Here is a 14,924-nt window from a genome sequence, read left to right as displayed (position 1 = left end):
TATGACTTTTTGTGCATAAGAGGATTTAAAACTGAAACAAAATGTATTTTATAAAACAAAGTGGTGAAAATTTAAGAGGTCTCCTTACTACACAAAATACATTGTGAGATTCTTAGTACATGAATACATTGTGAGATTCTTAGTATCTGAATTGATTGATAAGTGAGATCCTTACTCTCAGAATACACTCTGAAATTTCTAATATCTAAATTCATTGTGAGATCCCTACTCTCTGAATACACTCTGAAATTCCCAATATCTAAATACATAGTGAGATCCTTACTCTCTGAAATACATCGTCAGGTCCCTACTATTTGAATACATTGTGGGATTCCTATGTGAGATCCTTACTCTCTAAAATACATTGTGAGATTCCAAGTATCTTAATACAATGTGAGATCCTTACTCTCTGGATACATTTTGAGATCCCTGCTCTCTGAATGCATTATGAGATCACTATTCCCTCGATACATTGTAAGATTCCTAATATCTGGATACACTGTGAGATTCCTAGTATCTTAAATCATTGTGAGATTACTACTCTCTGAATAGTTTATGTACTATCTGAATATATTTTGAGGTATTTATTCTCTTAATACAATGCAACAGGCACATGTGGGTTTTCTGAAAGGGGCAATAACTCACAATAACATTGGAATTTTGTTACAAGCATGAAACTACAGTCTTCCACTTGATATGTGAAACAATGTCTATACAATACAATAGACATTTCTGGTCATATTCACTCCACATTGTAACAGTAAATGTTGGGTAAAGATAACTGAATGGAATATGTTCAATACAATGATATATAAGAATAAATTGCCGCTAAAGTTGGTCATCTTTTATTTAAACGATTACATTTGGCACAAGAACTTATTCTACAAACTTAGAACATACTAGTACACTCCAACAAAATAAACAAAACTATAATAATAGCATTAACAAATTATGCAATTAAACTAACAACATTCAAAACATCAATGTAACCAGCTTTGTTTTCCTATCTTAGTTCTGTCAATTTATCAAATGCTCATCTGGGAAACATTGACAATATTTCATTGAAGTGAATGTCAAGTCAATAAAAAGAGGAACTAATGAAATACTACGTAAAATCCTGCCGTGTTATAGTGAAAATAGGAAGATGGCAATATGTTCAAAATTAACTTAAAGCTTAACTTGAAAACCACATTAGGATTTTGCAGAAAATTCGATTTAACCTGTATTTTATGATACTTAAGAACTGCAAAGATTAAAAAAAATTTGCACAACTTGAGAGGGTATCACATAATACATAACCACTTCGTGTGAACCAAATGGAGTGTAAAAACTGCAGTAAATATAATTTAAAAAACCTGAATGTCAAGAATGAATTCTTGAGTAAAGAAAACACTGATAGAATACCAGTTCACTGAAGCCAAACTGAAAGAAAAGGCACAAAGCTGAACATATTGTCGTGCTAGGTATATTAACACTTGTACAGGAATTGTCATCTGACTGCAACAAAAATGGCTTACAATGTAAATCCAATCCATATGAAGCCACATACCAAGTTAAAAATCGTTCCATCCCTAAGGAGATTGATTGACAGACAAGATATCAAACCACTCATTGGGTGGGAGTATAAAAATTGAAATGAATAAAGAATTATATTGGATTCCTGTGAAAAGAAAAAAAAATTGTGATTTAATCAGGAAGGAATAGTAATTACTGTAAACGTATTAATTTTCGCAGATTGTGTCAAATGAACATATTCGTGGGTATCGATTTTTGCAGTTTCAAAAAATGAAAAGTGTTCGATAGTGTTAAAACCCAATTTTGCTGGTACTATTTTTCACGCTTTTCTGTCCACTGTGAAAATAGCGAAAATTAATACTTTTACAGTAATATTACCAAAGAAATGTGCAATTAGCTTGACTGCTTAACTATCATAAGTAAACCATAACACATTCTTAATAACTTTAAAATGTTGTAGTTTCTATGCTATTATCAAAGTACAGAATGTTTATTTCCAGAGCACCTTGATAAATGACATCATTCAGAAGCAGTACTGTCATTACAAGTCAGAACAAATGCATATGCTTAGATTTCTGATACAACTTAATCAAATTTTATTTGTCAGCAATATTCAATTCCAGATCTCCCAGCTCAGCAGTTGATTTGTTAATCACAGGCTGTCAAAATGATTTTGTTGAAACAGCTGCTCATATTCCACATGCCCTTTAACTATTACAGGCAAATGTCACTCCAAGCACTAGCTCTATCATTTTTGACCATGACTTGTGTTAAATTACAGTCATGTGTCAGGTGGAAAAGTTCTATGCTTGAAGTATTTCCTGCTGCTATCAATCCCAGCTTCAGTTTCTATCAGTCTCAGTTCTTCTAGACACAGTGTGTGCTTTCTCCGTACTTCATTCATTATATCAACATGTTGCTTCAAGAACTCCTTCACACCAAACTGAAAAAAAAAAAGAATAAAAATCATCAGGACTGATAGACTGATCCAGGACAAGTGTAAATGAATTAATAAATGGTCAAGGTGATCAATATATCCCCAAAATTTGGTTGAAAACAATATCTGGCAATTATAAATGGGTGTACCCATTGGGCAAAACAATAATAAATCATACACTATTGTTATAGATTTCAACATTTGATCCAACATTTAAAGTTGAAATATACAGGGCTAGATCCCTTTCTTGACCAGTTCAAAAATGGGACCTAATACTAAAAAAAAATAGCATATCAAAGAATTCCTAGAATTCAATTTATTGCAGTATAATAAAAAAAACTTACTGTATCTGGATCTTTGGGAGAATGGAGCAGTCTGAAAGATAAAATAAACTGATGCATAGTAATTTATAGAAATATAGATTTGTATATATTGAACAAAAAATGTTGAATAAATTCCATTTTATAATTTAATATCTTGTTTTAAATAATATCAATCAGTGTTTACCTTTCTGGAACCATTTTCATTGTGTCACTGTACATCTTTCTAAACCTGTCTATTTCACCTTGAAACTTCACCATTCCACAATCAGAATCCAAATTACCTAAACCTACCAAGAAAAAAAAATAATATAGCAGAATATGAATACTTACAGCTACAAAGATGAATACTAATTTAAAACAAACACACATATATATCAGTCTTCATATTGAACTTTTTGGACTACAAGCCAGAAACTTTAAATGTATGACATTTTTTTTAATATAATTGGCTTGTGACTCCACAATTTGGAGAAATTTCACAAGCCAAAAACAAGTTTTGCTGGTCAGGGCTGTCAGACTTATATATATGGACATAAGAGCAGTTAAATATTGTTAAATCTGTGAGATCAACATTATTTTTAGCAGTTCTGTAATACAATATGTCAAGATATACCCAGGTCTTCTTTCTAAATAACAATGAATGTGTTCCTTGTATGACAATACTAGTAAAAGCATTTCAAATTATAGCTAGATATTTTGTATCAATTCTGTTAATTTTTCTTCATTTTTTTATCATCGTATTTTCATTGTACAAAACTTATTAAAAGCATCAAAATTAGAAGATACTTTACCTTGCATCAGATTTTCTAGCTCAGTTATTTCTGTCCTAATTTCACCAACACTTCTAAAAAGAGGCTGATAATTTCTGTAAACAAAATACAAATGTGAAATGAATTTGTATACCAGATACCAGTATGCAATTATTACATTTTACTGCTTTTAAAACACACTGTAAGATCTGACTGAAAAATCAATTCATTTAATTTATAATTAACCATGAGAATGAAATGTAGAAGGTAAATAATTAAACATGATATCTACAAACAAAGCCCTGGGTTTTGGTTACTGTAAGTTTTGGTATTGACATTTGTATCATTCTTCAATCAACGGTTACAACAGCCACACAATAAGAACAACATTCAAAATTATAGAAGAAATGGCCATCACATAAGTCATTTAACATTCAATGCATTCACATTTATTTTGCTCTCCATTTTTGGTGACCAGATGAAAGTTTATTAGGCCTGCTTAGAACCGTGCACCACATTCACTTATATAAAGTTTACTCATTGAGTCAGAAATGTTAATATCTTCCCATAAGATGTTTTTAATCAAGGATCGGGATTGAAAAAAACTTAAATAACCATTTCATAGCTTTTACTGTTACTTCAGAAATTATTGTCTGAAATCTTTCTTATCTCTATGAACAAAAATTTAGATTAAAAAAAAACTGAAGAAAAAACACTGTTACTGATTACTTTAGTGTAATGTGACATTTTTAAAAGTGTTTCATAATTTAATCTATATAGACCTTGCAATAATTTCTGAAATTAAAGTACACAGAACAACATGGACACAAGATAATAGTTCTACTAGCTAAAGTTAAAAGCCCATCACATATACTTTGCTGACATCTGGAAAATGAATACTTACTTTGGTTTCCTCTTCCTTTGGATGCAACAAAAATTTATTTAATATACATCCTTTTTCTAAGGCTAATTGATTTAGTGAAAATAATAAGGTATAGTTTCAGTGACTGGCTTTTTTCATTAATTGGCAGGTATCTTGCTTTCAAAAAAGTTTTAAGGGGTTTAATACAGCCAATTTTGATGCAGGTTACTTTAAAAAAAAGGCTCCAAATATCTAACAATTTAAATAGTATAAAAATGGCTTGTACCGAGTAAAGGTAGTGACTCATAATTCAATGATATGTAATAAAACCTACTGATGATCAGTTCTATTGTTAACTGTTCCTGGTCGACTGTGGTTACACACCCATTCTTCTACATGCTTCTTTTCCTGTGTTAAAAAGTATATGATTCAAAGCCCTTGTACCTAATAACAATTGATATGATACAGGTGTAACCTGTAAGATGACAAAGTTTAATATATTCAATATATTGGCATTTTTAAGACTAATTATTCCTCCTACAGTTTTACATTAACTTGGATTATTTTTCTTCATATCTTCATAAAACTTTGAGATGTGAGCTAAAAACTTTTACTCTGAGGTAAAACCTGTGATTTATTGTTATTTTTCAATATTACAAATCATATTCAACCTGTAACTGTTATTTGTGCTTTATGCTATGCCCAGATTTTTTTCAAAAATTAGGCATGAAGGTGGCCATCAGGTTTTTTTTTCACAAGAATTTATGGCAGGCCCACAGAGATGGACGTCATCTCATGATATCTAGTCTATCTAGTTAGTATGCTTAATGTTCCCAACCAAACAAGTTAAAATAATATAAACCCATTAAATTGTTTCGCTAGTCTAATATACATAATATTTTAACAGTGACTACTCACAAATGCAGGATGATGATATTTCTTTGTTGCTATCTGTAATATTGAAGAAACAAAATTGTGAAATAGGGAAAAAAAAGATTAAAAAACAGAAATTGGTTGCTTAATCTAAATATGTGTAGAAAGAATGAGTTACCTCCCTTGTAGCATGTTAAACTATACATGATTTTTTTTTCTATACTTACATCAAGTATTGAGCATGTTTTTCTAATGAAATAAATATGAATGTTTTCTGACTATTTTTCTTGAATGAATGTTTTTCTTTAAAGAATTAATACAGATAAAACATTTTTAAATCACAATTGAAGTGTTGTACTTATGTGTGGATGTGGGTAACTAAAAATATATTTGTCACTGAAACAATACTACTAATGTTATGACTGAAGCTGTTCAGTTTTGGAATGAAAACAACTTATTAAATTCCAGAATAAATAAATTGTATAATATAAAATTACAGTTTGTTGTTGTGGTAGTTTCTCCTTGAATGGCAGGTCATCATGAACACTATGTGGTGGTGGTACCTCTGGCAAATCTTCATAGTTTTCTAATGATGGTAAAAATATAAGACAGTCCTTTATACCAGGTACTGACTTATTTTCTGTTAACCATGGTCGTAATGGCTCCAATGTTAATGGCAAAGGTCTTCAAAGAAAAAGACATGTTTGTATTGAAGTTAATATAACAGAGGCATCATTTTTTTTCATTTAATCAAAATATTTTGAGTTACTTATATCTTTCCTTAATAAATGTTTTTTGTCTAAGAATATACATGTGCCACCTTTGCTAATAGCAGTATGATATATTTTCTTTATTAAAATAAGAAATTAAAAATAGTAATTCCATCTTCACAAACAAATCATGAAAGAACTAAACCATGTTAATAAATACAAACATATTCTTCCTACAATACTATATTAATCTGAAAACTGTTGTACATTCAAACTTTTATATACAACACACAACACACAGCATAAATAGACATATGAATCAGTATGTCAAAGAGAAAGCTTGTTAACAAGAGTTCCTTTAAAAATATCTACTTAAATTTTCTCAAAATTAGTTTAGGCATCCTACACTTAATTTGGTTCCAAATTACCAAAAAAAACCCAGAATGTTAGATTATAAACAAGGTTAGTGTAACATTTACATTTACAGGTGTCAGTTAAGCAACATTTAAAGATAGACCTGTATGCTACTTAAACATCTATTCATCTGTATTTGGTGAAATTCAAAACAAAAATATTAACATTAATTCACTAATATGAATATATATCTAACTTATATGAACAAAATACTGATCACAGTTTGAAGGCATTCTTTGCTTCTCATATTTATATCATGAAACAGGGGTGTTGTACAACTTACATCAATTGAAACTGTAATAACATATTCATATTTACTTCAAATCAGCAAACTGGAAAGCAAAGAATGTACATCTTGTTTTTATAATTAGTTGTTTCTTCAATGCAAGAAAATAAATACAAATGTAATGGTAACTAAAACAAAAATAATAGCTGTAGCAATGTAAAACATTTTGTTATACCCACCTTTCTTCCTTCTTGGTAAATTTAGGTTCAGTAAGATCATATTTAATATTATGAACCTCTTCTTCAAAATCTGTTCCAAATACAACTTGGTGAGAGTTAAGACCATAAACAACAGGTTTTATCTCTGGTGCAGTAGTTGTTACTGGTGTTGATTCAGAACACTGAAACAGATCCATTGGAGGCACTCTGTTGTCTGTGACACCTGGCAAGAATGGTTTTGTATCATCTGGAACATATTTCTCTTTTGCATTGAACATAAAATGATAGGTAGGAAAAGGAGCATTGTCGCCTATATCAACAACTGGTACCTCTTTTCCATTAGCAGGTACCAGTTCCTTACATAGCAGAGATTTTGTCTTTGAAGTTTGTACAGCTGTTGAACTCTCTAATCTAGCTTTAGCACTAGTTGGTCGTCTTAATTTTTTGTTTCTTTTCAAACCATTACCATTTCTGTCTTCAATTTTACAACCTGTATTTTCTGTCACAGGTTTTCTATGTCTTGGATCTGCAGACCAGGCTTGTCTGTTAGCAGTACTGGTAGGTTTTTCTTCATACAGTTTACTTGTGAATGTTGATGGAAATAAGTTGCTTCTGTTATGGAATTTTGGAATGACATGATTAGGTCGAGGTGGCAAACCTGTAACTAAATGAAAAAATTACTAATAGTAAGCAAAGTGAACACTCTTAATGATTAAAGTAACATGTGAGAAATTAGCAAGATAAAGAGAAGAATAGAACACTAAAAATAAATGAGAGAAGATAAAGGGGTGGATATTCAGAAATTAACTTTTGCTTCTGGTATCACAAAATTCAATAATTCCTTGCTGGTAAATATTTCCCTATTTCAACTGATATTTGATTACTGAATTCATGCATAAAAGTCATACCTGCATCATGTCAGTTCAACAATTCAAGCCAAAATCAGTCTGATCTAATCATCTAATCCACAAAGAGAAATGCACATTTAATATAATTTGAGATGGAGAAAAAAATACATGAATGTTTTAAGTGAAGCTTTTCTATAGAAAAGGGTGCCATTAAGAGACAAACCATTCCTGTAATATTTGTTAAATTAAAATGATGGCAAATATAAGGGTGCCATTAAGAGACAAACCATTCCTGTAAAAATTGTTAAATAAAAATGGTGGCAAATATAATCTACATATGGTGACTAACAATCCTACAAAAATATCAATCAATTACATTTTTTGTTACTCTATCACTTAAATACTGTATCAGTGACTAGCAGTTTTAAAGTCTTTGGTATAATTAAAATCAGAATTTAACCAAAGACCTTCCACACTCAAGGCAAGCACTCTACCTTCAGATCACAGAGGCAGTTCTCCCTTAATAGAAATAAGTTCAATGTGTAATGTATCACATGATTGGGATATCTTCTTGTCATATTAGCAGAGGAACTTCCTTAAGTGGAGAAAGCAACTTATTTTACCCTGACAACAAAGTAAAATATGCATTTTCATTGTCAAATGGCCCAGTCAAAATAATTACTGGTATGCCATCTTGGTAAGCTATTTATTGCTTGATTCCCTGTAGTTGCATCTGACAAATAAATGCTTCAGCAAACTTTATGAGTATTTGAACCACCAACTGATCAACCAACAACAAAAATACTTGAATCAGAATGTCAGAAGAATGTGTTCAGAAAGAATAATCAAGGGAACCAAGGCTATAGCTGAAATCAGAAGAATGTAATCCAGGGACAAAGAACAAGAAGTAAGCAAAATCATACATACAAAGTAATGAAACTGGGAGCATGGGCCAGGTGCACCTGTAGGGTAAACGTCCTCTGCTTGTCTCAAAACACCCGCCATGTTGCCCATAAAAAAACAAGTCCGAAAAGAGGTAAGGAAAACTATTACACGTTGAATAAATCGGTTTTAATGGCACAGATGGAAACACCATAACGATCCATGAGTTCATGATGACGACCATGAAACTTCTGTAATAATGACTTAGATGATTTGGAATTATTTCTTACAATGTATGAGGAATTTCTACCAAGAACTATATATTTGTATCTAGGTGTACCATTTTTTGGGGAAAAACAATGATGTATAATGTTTTTAAGTCAGGATTTTAATTGAGTATGGGGAATAGATGTATACAATGTTGAAAAATCATAGGTTTTAATGCTATTATATTCTGATAATAGTCTTGAACTGATTGTCTCCAAATGATCTTTCGAATATATTCAGGATCCACATTGAATACCATTGTGGGAGTAAGAAATGTTGTGGTAGGACTGCAGACCCTTTTTGACAGCTGTGAGTATAGAATTTTAAAGTTTTGAAAGAGGTTTGGTGGTATATTTTGCAGATCCAGCTATGAAACGTTGTTTGTATGGATTCTTGAGGAGTTTAGGAATCCAGTACATAGATAGTAAATCACAATCATCGTCCTTGGTAGAGAGACCAAAAGAAGATAGCACAGATTTATGGTTTTCCACAATCTCTTCTTTGGAGAGTGTGGTAGTAGTACAGGTCTTATCACTGCTATTATTTCCTATGTCTACTTCTGATAATAAACACTGGATGTAAAGCGTTTTGAAGGCAAAAACAACATTGTTTTGGGCTATGTCTGCTGGTACGACAACATATTTGTCATGTATAGTAGACTAAGTTTTTGTTACATCAGAACATTGAATAAAAAAAAAAAAAAACTGTCACGCTCCACCTCAGAATCCAAGTTTTTTCCTCCTTAAAACATACAGGAAATATCATTGCATTTAAAAAAGGTATATGTTAAAAAATGTGTAACTCGAACATAACATCCCAAATAAAAAAAAATATATAGGCATTTAAAGTATGAAAGTTGGTCTGTGTCTGTGAATAACATTTTTGTTTAAAAAACATAATAATTTTCTCTAATTTTTCAAATTTGACTGATTTTTTGTTTTTTACAAGACCAATATCATCATCTAAGGACCCATGTCACCATCATATATTTATTGACCGGGGTGTTCTTCTGGTAGTTTAAAAAATTCTTATCCTATTCCAGACAACTTTTGATGAATTCACATATCCAATGATAGACAAATAGGTGAAAATACATGTACAAACCCCTTGCTAGAGATATAACAAGAGGCTCCCAGGAGCCTGAATTGCTCACCTGGTTTAATTTTGTCTTTCAAGGGCAATAAATTTAACAAGGAGTTGTCCAACAATTTTGATTCAAGAAGAATTTGGTAGAACTTACCATAAAGACCATTTCAGCAATTGAAATTTTCTTTTTATCTTTTATAGTTTTCAAGATATTGGCTGAAAACTGTAAAAAAAAACCACACACAACATCATTTTTCACCTTTCAAGGGCAATAACTCTTACAAACAGTTGTCTGACAACTTTGATCCCTGGAGACTTTTGTAGGCCTTATAATAAGGACCATATCAGCAATTCATTGATTGGTTGTCGGGGTTTAATACCTGAGCAGCAATATTTCTGCTATATTCAGGCCAAGAACATGAAATGGGTGATAAACTGAACATGAAATGATGATGAAATGAAAAATGGGATGGGATGGGACACAAGGATATTGGGGTCGACAAATTTTGATTGCCACTGGAAATTGGGAGAGGTGGGTAGGGTCAGGCAATTTAGCCTCCTGTGGCAGAGTGCAAGGTTCCTACTCCTATCGAATACAACAGCAGGGTTCTTTAACGTGCAAAGAACATGGCATTTTTCTCAACACGGTGCACCACTGTGGTCAGTTTTTTCCATATTATATTCTGACAACCCCAGCATGTAACATGCCTGGGGCACACAACCCAGTTGCTCTGTGGACAGAGCCCCCTAGCCCCTTGGCTTAGCACTTTTTAGTTGCCTTTTACGACAAGCTTAACCCTGCTGCAGGCCTATTCTTTTGACACCCACACCTGCATGGGGCTTCAGCAATAAAGAAAATTTGGCTAAACCTAACAGTTTCGGAGATAAAATATACCAAAAACTACTGTCTGAAACCTATGTTTTATTTTTAGTAATGGCAGCCATGTTTTTCAACAGATCAAAAATCCCGACATCAGTTCTATGCAGGATACCCCAAGGAACACTCATACCAAGTTTGGTTCCAATTGATAAAGTAGTGTCAGAGGAGAATTTTGAAAGAAATAACATTAATAACAGCAAAAAAAAAATGTTGAAAAAGGGCAATAACTCCAATATGGCTTAACAGATTAAAATGAAAATTTGACCACAGATAGATCTCATCATGCTGAACACATTTACTTATGTCAGAATTTGTCTAAACCTATTGGCTTTTGAGATATATGCAAAAAACTACCGTCTGACCCCTATGTTCTATTTTTAGTAGCGGTGGCCATGTTTTTCGCTGATCAAAAATCTAAACACATTTTTGGTGCAAGATACACTAAAGAGCATCTGTGCAAAGTTTCATATAATTCTGCTCAGTAGTTTCAGAGGAGAAGATTTTTGAAAAATTGTTAGTGGACAACGACAACGGATGACGACGACGGAAGCCAAGTGATTGCAATAGCTCACATGGCCTTCTGCCCATTGAGCTAAAAACAGGAGATGATTGCCACTGACACAATCATCTACCAGAGGTCAAGCAACTGAACTGCTTCAATGATGGGCAAAACCTATACCATATTAAAGCAGGCTGTAAAAATCGCCCAAGAGCAAATGAAGTGGAACAATTTATAAAAGAGAACTGTTCCTGGTTGAGGCAAAAAAAAAAAAAAAGATTTAAAACTCTAGGAAAAAGTTGAGACTTAGAAAAATTGTATAAGTTGTTAGTATGCAATTATCAACAAGTAATTCCTGCTGAAAATGTTTTCATCATATGAATGACACCCCATTCCAGTTGGTGTTAAGATAATACCCCATTCTAAACAGTAAAATCTGAGCCCTTTCAAGACAAGGTGATAAAATCATACTCCATTTCTGATCATTTTGCTGAGCAAGCAAACACCGTGTGTCTGAAATACCAAGTACCATATATATAGGGAGTGCCCCTCCACTTCATCCCTGAACCAACATTGGAGAAGTTTGATACATGTACATTGTACTATACATGTATATTTTTGTGATGGTTTATCTGTTTTAATGTTATAATTAATATTTGGTTTAAAGGTCTATTGAGCTTATGTTTTGTTAATGGACTAATTCAAAAACTGCATTGCATTCTGGAACTGCTATAGTTCACCACATTCCTAATTGGTCAAAACATATTTTATAAGGATGCTGTGATGACGCAACATTGTTTACATTGAATCCAGGTCGCTTTACCACATAACCTGTTCTCCTTGGGTTTTGCCTATATACATGTACTACTTCACCTCAGGTACCTATTCTGGTGGTAGCTCAGATTCTGTTCGTGCTGGATTAGGTTTCATTCTTCACATGGTTAACATACATGGAAAGGACAACATCAAAGCTCCACACTTTGAAATGTGTATTTCTTTGATATTTCTAATTGCTTTTTCAGTCATATTTCTCAAAACTTTCAAGTTAGTTAGTTTTGTCATTTTAATTTCTCAAGAAGTATAATAACCATTTAATTAGTTTACTTAGCAAATGTTAATTCGATTATAGTTTTAATCATGAGATATAAATAACTATAACTTTCTTGATCTTATAAATTATTCATCATAAACCAACAATAAATACATGCTAAGGGGTGGATCCAGACACTTTGAAAAGGAATTCCAGGATTCCTCAGAAAATGGGGCATGCTACGGCATTATTTCCCATTCTTTGTCCATTTTATGCAGGAAAATAACAAATTTTGAAATAAAAGGGAGATGCCAACCCAATGCACCCTCCCCTGGATTTGCTACTGATGCTTGTTTATTCAATTATAAATTAATAGCAAAAAATGATCAATTGCATGCAGTCATGTGGCATTTTCATTTTCAAAAATTCTTTCTTTTCCTTATTTTAAATTATTGTTAAATAACATTTTTCTTAATGCATATGCAGGAGTAAAAATAGATATTGACATTTTGTATATTTGAATGTAAATACTATCAGTCCAACCTTAACCAATCCAGTTTTTGGTTTCCTTCATTTATTACATATTTTATAATATCGAGTAGGCTTTGCCTAAATCAGCAAGCAACGAGAGCTTTACCATAAATGTACTGTCTGTGTGAGATTCATCAAAATAATAAAATAATTACAAAAAGGGTGGGTGATCGGATGACAATTTTTGTTTCGCAAGACCACCTTTGCATTAAGTTAGGCTGTTATGATAAATCATACCCATGTAAACAAAAATAAATAACCTTTAATGCAAAATGCGCTTTTACAAAATGCTCAAGGCTATGCAAAGTTCGAAATCTTTGAAATATGTGTAGATAGCCATCTTGCAGAACTCTCCTATCTAAAGGAAGATCATAAGCAGACTTTACTGATTTTTTACCAATAGCTTCCGACTTGCTTGTGACATCACTAAGTCGGTTTGGTACTGATACAAGTACTGCAAATAATATGTAAACAAAGAATATTCCGTAAATATTTCAACGATCCTGTTTAAATAATCGCCAAAGCATGTTGTCTTGTCAAGCTTATATTTGCACCAATGATAAAAGAGAAATATTCAAAAAGTTTTTTGACCAGCAACACGAACGTTCTTTGGAAGTAGCCATTAAATTTTCCTCTGACACACCGTACTAGTCTTCTGGCTGCAAATCCCATTTTTCATCAATGATGTCGGACATTTGCTTACATGTTGTGCCTCAATTTCTTCTTTTCTTTATTTTGGGTTGAAATTATGGTGGAAAGTCCAAAATTTGCGACTTCTTCGGAAATGCAATCAATTACCTATTTACTTTCACTTTACAAACAGACTTCGTGACATCACAGCTCAACCAATCATGGTGATGCCCAAAAGTGCTGGAAATTCAAGTTTCCTAATTAAAAATCGTGATTAGTTAGTTAAGAAAAGGAAATTATTTTGTTTCAATTTAATTTTCATGAACATTTAAAAGATTAGTTTCGATATTTATGACTTGCACAATAACATAGTCTTTTCCTTTAAGGGAAATTTAGAAGGTAAAATAACGGTAAAACTCACACCGTTACACGGTGCTCGCTATTAATGATTGTTACCCCCAAGCGCATATACAGAATTATTATATAGATAGCAGTGATTTACTGATTGTTCCCAGTGTAATTTTTTTCAATAATTCACACTGTGAAATTAATTCGGTAATTTCACTCTCACGCTTTCTCCTGCCAAAACATCACAACACAAATATCAATCCGTCCTTGACATAATTTTAAATTTGTGTTGAAAATAACAACGAATAATGGAGGAAATCTATATAATAAATAGGATAATCAATAGATTATCATGAATAACCAAAACATGATCACTCTTGCCAAGAACGCATTAAGATTTAACTCATGCATTCATTAAATCAAGGTGTTCTTCAGCAGTCATGATCATGTTTTGGTTATTTACTCTTTCCAATTAATTATCCTATTATAGTATTAATCTTCTATGTTTAACATAATATGTTAAATATATTTCATATAGAGGTGAAACAACTCACTTTATTAGGCAAAACCACCCAAGGTGAACTGGATTGTTGGTGAATTGCCTTGGTCCCGTTTACACTGAGGATGGAAATAGAATTTCTGAATTAGTCTTGCCCATTGGGTGCATCGAATTTACAGTTTTCTATATGAATCAAATGAACTAGTGTGCACATAAATGCATCCGTTATCATTGGTAAAAGAACAGTTTAGTAAAATTTATCGATAACCATCTATTCGAATCAACAGTTTCTGTGGTAAAAAAATGTTGACAAAGAAACATATCGTACCAGTTAGTGTTGGTTTTACTTCAATAGTATTAACAGCGGCCATGTTGTTTACATATTTTCCATGGTTCCGGAAGTGGATAGTGTCTATTTGCAAATAGTGTCAAGAAGTGAGTAGTGACAGCAATTTCTACATTTGATAAAATTATCTTTCATTGCAGTCAAGTGATTTATTAAATTTCGTAGAATAAATATCACTTTGACAATTTAGTTTCGCATTCGATTGTGCTGGAATCTTTGTAACGTTTTTTTTCATTACCCAGATTTCATTG

The 14,924-nt window shown here is 32.2% G+C and overlaps 1 protein-coding gene across 3 annotated transcripts; it reads right to left on the bottom strand.

Annotated features, from left to right (window-relative positions):
• Positions 1 to 829: 829 nt before the first annotated feature.
• Positions 830 to 14,791, bottom strand: LOC148619198 (uncharacterized). Of its 3 annotated transcripts, none has more exons than XM_088578848.1 (10): positions 14,656 to 14,791; positions 6,849 to 7,491; positions 5,757 to 5,943; positions 5,305 to 5,337; positions 4,721 to 4,794; positions 4,429 to 4,443; positions 3,567 to 3,640; positions 2,960 to 3,062; positions 2,797 to 2,827; positions 830 to 2,458 (listed from the first exon to the last, which is right to left on the bottom strand). In XM_088578848.1, exons 1-10 carry the CDS (start codon positions 14,696 to 14,698, stop codon positions 2,297 to 2,299), a joined length of 1,365 nt encoding a protein of 454 aa, XP_088434974.1. In that variant the 5' UTR covers positions 14,699 to 14,791; the 3' UTR covers positions 830 to 2,296. The 3 variants fall into 3 exon arrangements, with proteins under 3 accessions (XP_088434974.1, XP_088434975.1, XP_088434976.1); XM_088578849.1 differs by having other exon boundaries at positions 6,849 to 7,485; positions 14,656 to 14,725; XM_088578850.1 differs by lacking the exon at positions 4,429 to 4,443.
• Positions 14,792 to 14,924: the final 133 nt, after the last annotated feature.

Source organism: Perna viridis, chromosome 4, assembly GCF_037379345.1.
Source record: "Perna viridis isolate PV_CMFRI_1.1 ecotype Kerala chromosome 4, ASM3737934v1, whole genome shotgun sequence".
NCBI lineage: Eukaryota > Metazoa > Mollusca > Bivalvia > Mytilida > Mytilidae > Perna > Perna viridis.
This window is presented reverse-complemented; position numbering and strand designations above follow the sequence as displayed.

Excerpts from the sequence above, each read along its gene's own strand:
- LOC148619198 (XM_088578848.1), bottom strand. The coding sequence starts at position 14,698 with ATGGCCGCTGTTAATACTATTGAAGTAAAACCAACACTAACTG. Across the intron at positions 3,063-3,566 it reads GCTAGAAAATCTGATGCAAG|GTTTAGGTAATTTGGATTCT; the intron begins GTAAAGTATCTT and ends TTTTCTTGGTAG. Across the intron at positions 2,459-2,796 it reads CTCCCAAAGATCCAGATACA|TTTGGTGTGAAGGAGTTCTT; the intron begins GTAAGTTTTTTT and ends TTTTTTTTTCAG.